The 6673-nt window shown below is 34.8% G+C and overlaps 1 protein-coding gene across 3 annotated transcripts in view; it reads right to left on the reverse strand.

Annotated features, from left to right (window-relative positions):
* Positions 1-6673, reverse strand: part of lpp (LIM domain containing preferred translocation partner in lipoma) — a 260901-nt gene that overhangs the window by 179304 nt on the left and 74924 nt on the right. For all 3 annotated transcript variants that reach the window (XM_016279543.1, XM_016279541.1, XM_016279542.1), the window contains one exon: positions 3759-3970. In XM_016279543.1, coding sequence (XP_016135029.1) covers positions 3759-3951 — 193 coding nt within the window. In that variant the 5' untranslated portion in view covers positions 3952-3970. The remainder of the gene's footprint in view (positions 1-3758; positions 3971-6673) is intronic.

Here is a 6673-nt window from a genome sequence, read left to right on the forward strand (position 1 = left end):
AAAAACTGCTAAGTTATCACCTCATTGCTGAGAAATATATGTAGCTTTAGCTGTTGTATTTTAAAAATTCACGGGGCGGGGGTTGAAAACCAGCTCCTAAATGTGCAATTTCTTACCTATAAAACGTTTCCATCTAAATAAAATGCGAGCGCACGCCGGCATTAAAACGCCATTAAAAATCTTTATGAGCAAACGTGTCGCCCTCGCATTGGGAGTTCTGTGGAGAATCGGATATGTGTGTTTAGACGTAGGTCGGATGTCCAGATATCAGATGTGTATCCGATTAATATCTACATTTGGAAGTGGCTCAGATCGGATGCAAAAAAATAGGATCTCGTGCGGGTTTTTGTGTTTACACGTGTGTAACAAATTCCGATCTGTGTCAGATGTGAGCGAAAGATCGGATTTTTTGTGCCAGTGTAAACGCAGCCTTTAATGCATCTTCACACACGCAAAACAGCTCCCAAATTATGTTCCCCCAAACAGCAAAAAATATCATAGTAGTAAACTGTAAAGTAAAAATGTAAAAGCCAATATAATGCATCCTTTGTATAAATTTTTTTTTTTTGTATTATCATACATTTGCCATAATAATTAAGAGTATGTGCTGTGGGAAATTTTCACAATAGTTATTTTTGAAAAAAGGTTCAATACAAAGGATGCATTAAATCGACTGTAAAATGATATATAATATATATATATATATATATATGAAATAAATTCTGCTCTTTTGAACTATTCATCAAAGAACCCTGAAACGACCTATCACGGTTTCCACAACAATAATAAGCAGAACAATTGCTTTCAGCACTGATAATAATTATTAATTTTAAATTTACATTTTAAACTTTTAATTATCAAAGTTATTAATAAGAATGTTTGTTGACCACCAAATCAGTTTATTAGAATGATATCTGAAGGATCATGTCACACTGAAGACTGAAGTAATTATTCTGAAAATTCAGCTGTCGTAACAGGAATAAATTACTTTTTCAAATGTATTAAAACAGAAAACAGTTATTTTAAATTGTAATAAAATTTAATAATTTGCAATAATATTTCATAACATTATGATTTTTATTGTATTTTTAAAACAACTAAATGCAGCCTTGATGAGCATAAGACACAATTAAAAACCATACCGGCCCCCAAACTTTTAAACAGTAGTGTATAGTTCTGATTTAAATTCTGATAAGTCACATTCAAACTGCTAATATATATTATATTAACCTGGTAAGTTGAGACATTGGCGACTATATAACTAAATTCCACTTTGCTAATCAATAACTTCTTCCTAGTCATGACTTGATAGAGACACTTTTCACTCTTGTTGTCCTCATGCGTAAATAGCATAAAATCAGTTCTGCCCACAACCACTGCACATTATTATGAGTAATAATACAATTATCTATACATCTCTAATGGTAATACAAATACAGTAATAATTTGGTACCATGTTATGCAACTAAAAACTGTATTTTTTATGTAAAGGACAATTACTAGCAATGACATTCAAACAAACTCAAGCACATACATGAGTAATAATACAATTAGCTATACATCTCTAATGGCGATACAAATACAGCAATAATTTGGTACCATGTAATGTAACTAAATAACAGTATTTTTATGTAAGGGACAATTACTAGTAACGACATGCAAACAAACTCAAGCACATACATCATAATCAGTCTCTTTTTCCAGGAATATCATCGGAGACGGTGACAATGAGAGGAACATTAAAAAAAAAAGCCTGAGCAGCGAGGCAAGAGAAAGATGACGGGGGAAGGAGTTGGCACAGCGGATGGACACATTCTTGGCACCTGCCACCCATCAGGGGCTTAACAGTGACACTGGGCCTATGTTGCTCTAATGGAATGTGCCCCCCAAGACCTCCAGTGAATGTGAACATCACATGCTACTGAACACCTGGACATAAGCCAACAATGAGTCCCTATACACTCAACCCCTGTGGCCCCACACATGCACAAAGCCAATATGGACCTACTCACATATAGCAGAGAGTTCTGATTAGATCATTGTGTGAGGCGATTACATATGAACCACTCACACAATCACCACCAACAGACTCACTGACCCTCTCATGTAAATTATCATAGCTTGGGTTTTATAATTAATGCTGAACTAAATAAACAGGTTTTCTAACCGAATAACCGCAGACATTAATCCATCAAATTAGCTAAAGACATGTTTCATAAGTTAATATAATTAATCATTTTAACTTAATAAAATAAAAAGGAATTAATTATTAGTTTATTGATTTGAAAATAAAAATGTAAATAGACTAATCATTTTCAAATTGACAATGAAAAACATTTAAATCGTTTATGTAATTCATGTTACAAGACAATAATAAACGAATAAATCATATTTTGGTAACACTTTGCAATAAGGTTCCATTTGTTAACATGAGTTAATTAACGATGAAACATAGCATTTATTAATCTCAGTTCTTATTAATTTCAGCATTTATTTATGTATTATTAAAATCCAAAGTTATATATGTTAAAATTAATTAATGGTCATGAGGTAATATGAACTAACAATGAAAAGTTGTAGTTTTATTAATTAACATTAACAAAGATTAATAAATACTGTAACAAATGTATTTCTCATTGTTAGTTAATGTTAGTTAGTGCATTAATTAACATTAACTAATGAACCTTGTTGTTTTACCCAACCTTAAGTGTTGCCCATATGGTAAACTGACAAAACACAGACACGTATCACTATTTAGTTAATGTTAAAAATGCTAGTTAAGTATAACAATGAAATACTGAACTAATAAGTAATTTTTAAATGGCCCTTTTAAATTTCCAAATGTTTTTTTATCCATTTGTGGATCAAATGAAAAAAAAAAATCTATTGGATGCCCTTTTGACAGCTTGTGCTATATTTCTTTAAAATTTACTTGGTTTAATATTTTGCTAAAAAATAAAATGTAAAGGCATTCAAATATTTAGAATTTTGGGTTAAGTTAAAATCTTCTGGAGCCAATTTATAGAAACTGATCTATATTTTGTTTGTTTTGTAAGCAAACTCTGTCATAACAAAAGACATTCATGTGACTTGTTTGCTATATTTCACTATATCTGGACCAGTTTTGTGAACGGAACATTTGATTTATGAACTTGGATTAAGTTCATATTGTGAGTCAAGATATAACTAGTCAATATATTTTGTTGTTTTGTAGTGCTGGCAAACATATCTCAGGTATATTGAGGAATAATACACTGTCATAAAAGTTAAAGTAGAAATACCACAAAGCCAACAGCCGAGTGTGTGTGTGTGTTTCCAGATGTCTTTTTTAAAGTGCTAAGATAGACCCAGCATATAAATGGCCCACCAGTGGTGGACTTTCATGGTCAGATGGTCACCTGTCCTCCAAAATAAAATGTCATTGGCAAGACGACAGCTTCAAAGAGCCAGACAAGACTTTTTAGTATGATGCAAGGCAGACCAAGAGCCCTTGTGTCCTGCAGTCGTGGTTCAGTAACATCCTTATTTCAAGCGAATTTTGCATCTTGAGTTTTCATGTAAAAGCCACATTTTAGTCTGTGCGATTCAATTTGCCTCACCGCTTCTTTGAATTTTGACTCCAAGTCGATCATCGTTTCCCAGTTCTGACCCTCAAGTGGAAAAACAAATCTTGCAAACCCGTACATGTGTTCTGACCACGGTCATATGCAAATATGTACAAATGCTAATAATGAAAAAGTCAAGGCTATAAGTCTTACCAGCTCCCTCGTGTGTTGCATCCCCGAGTTGTTTATAGGGGTTGAACTTGGGCTTGGGAGCCACAACAGGAGCAAACTTCTTAGGAACCTGTTGCTGGGATACAGAAATACTGGTGGTACCCATGGGTAAGCTGGTCTCCATCCGTGCACTCACATGACCTTGCTGGTCACCATCATTATGGCCACCCCACATCTTTCTGGAGTCAAGAAATCTAAAAAAACAACAACAAGACCACATTATTATATTGCACTGAGATGCACAGGTCCCATAGCACCCAGAATGCCCACAGTGTGTGAGGAATTGTAGCGCTGTCTGAATTCCAGTGTTACATTCCTTCCATAAAAATCTAGTTGTTTTTATACATAACATAGATATGGGTGGATGAGCCATTGTGGTTCTCTTCATCAGGGACCAAATTCCCATCCCTAGAGCTCTGTGCAGTGGCGGCTTCTGCCGCTCTATGTTCTTAGCTGTGGACTTGGCAAAGGAAACTGTGCATTTCAAACACCAGGCATGGAAGAACCAGAACAAGTTCAGAGTGCCATCAAATATGATTATTACATCAGAAAATCTGAGTGCACCTTGTCATTTTATGGTAAATTCACCCCAAAAAAGTGCAAATTATTTCATGACAAATGAAGTTCAAATGGCCCATCCGTTATATTCCAAGTTAAACTTGAGAACCAAATCAGTGTGTTTTGTAAACAAATCATTCAGAACGGTTTTGTGAACTAGATGCTACAAATTATGAAAGCTCCAACTCAAGAGAAACTATTTGTGCACACAAATACATCAACTCTAATGAACATGCCAAGGAAAGTTATTAAGTCTCAGTTTAACTTGCATTTCAGTTTATTCCTCTTTACAAATCTGTCGCATTAGTGTATTTACATGTCTTGACGGAAAGATTATTTATTTACAAGTTGAGCGCACATGAATGCCACCACAAAGTGGTGAAATTTAAGATTTTATTTGTGTACAAAACAAAGTTTATGCCCATTCTGTTTGCCATTTTGCAGAAATATGTTGTTATGGCCATTGTTACAATGTCAGTAGTACATGTAAATGAACAATGCGTACTCTTACTCTATGTTACCTGCACCCAGTTGTCCCTGTTTATTTGTAAGCTTTAATTTGACAGCACACGGAAAGTCGGATTGAACCAGGTGCATTATGGATGTAATAGTTTTCCTACCTTTTTAGCAAATGCCACAGCTATTTTTCTGTTTTCTCTAGTAGTGATTTGAACACATTTGACGTCATAAGCGCAACTAAATACAAACTTCTCAGAGGACAAGATTGCACCATTATGAACCATTTTTATGATACTGGTATGCTTGCTTTTTTGTCCTTTTGTAACATGACAGCCTTCCACTTCTATTATATTGACAAGAGTGGCCAAGACATTCCTTTAAAAAATAATTGATTTTTATTTTTATAGAAGACACAAAGTTACATGGGTTTGTTTTGATGGCTGAACTATCCTTTTAAGAGAGTATATTTTCAGATATAAAGTCTCAGGACTCGGCATCCGGCAAAACCAAATATGGTGCTAATCATTCCTCGAGTTCTCTGGGATGTGCCAAGGTGTCAAATAAGAGGCTGTAATTTGATATAATCCATTAGTTCACATACGCCACTTACTTTTCTATAGTTAGAAGCAAATAACCACCAGTTGCTACCCATGTATCAAATTAAATGTAACCATAATACATCATGCAATGAAGAACTGGGGATGTACTAGTTGTGTCGAAGCTTAGAAAGCTGCCAGAGAACATGACAGCAGTTCAGCTTTCACTGACGTGGTGAAAGCCGTAGTAACAGCAGCATTAATAACCTGACAAAATTGACGACTTCTAATGTATTTATTGACAACTTCAGGAGCATGTGTGTGCTAACTGCTGTGCCACAGCTCTAGCCAACTTATTACAAAAACTTATTTACTCTTATTTGTGTTCAGCTTGTCTCTGAGACAGACATATTTACATAACCGGTGTTGTTTACCTGCTTGGGCATTTAGCTGCAGGGCCGCTGCTCTCTATTTTGACTCTAAAAATTGCACCAACTCAACAATACATACTTTTACTTCCCTACTTGGATTATTATTATTTGGATTATTACTTACAAATGTGGAAGATTATTCTAAAGCAGACTGGTTCAAATAATTATTTATAGTAAATGGGTTCTATATGGCCTGTTATGAGCTGCAAGTGAGTGGAGATAATAAATAGTCCAATAAATAAAATCGTTGGCTATATCTGTTGAAAATGCAGCGGGATTTGATACAGGTGTTGAGGTGCAAATGACAGAACCTGTGCCATGCAGGGATCAAAATAGCTCTGGTAGTTCAAAATAGTTTGATGTTAGCCTGTAATGCAAACTATCTGCAGAGTATAGCGTAATGAGATAACTAGATGGTTGAGGTGGTTCTTATGAACATGATATATATGGTATATCGCATTTCGAGTTGCGACTGGCTGCCCCAATTGGCCTTAACAAAATCCTCATTATACTCAAGATGGATTTCCTTGAATAATCCCTCTTCTTTAGAAGAATTTAGAAGAAATAGACCATGATTAGAAGAAATAGGTGACAGGTCATCCTGATAGCAAGGTTAAGTCAAAAATGTCAGTGTGGTACAAAATGTCAAAAACAAAACTCACTGCTTAATAACCGCAACACTACAGGCCCTCATCATTGTGTCAAGGTCAAAAAGTCAAGGTTGACTCAACACATTTCTCATTTTAATTTTGTTTAACTTGATGTTAAAAAAAATAACTAAAACTAAAATAAAAATCGATAGAATTATATATGTATATACAGTGGGGCAAAAAAGTATTTAGTCAGCCACCAATTGTGCAAGTTCTCCCACTTAAAAAGATGAGAGAGGCCTGTAATTTTCATCATAGGTATA

This window comes from Sinocyclocheilus grahami, unplaced genomic scaffold, assembly GCF_001515645.1.
Source record: "Sinocyclocheilus grahami isolate Dianchi unplaced genomic scaffold, SAMN03320097.WGS_v1.1 scaffold131.1, whole genome shotgun sequence".
Lineage (NCBI taxonomy): Eukaryota > Metazoa > Chordata > Actinopteri > Cypriniformes > Cyprinidae > Sinocyclocheilus > Sinocyclocheilus grahami.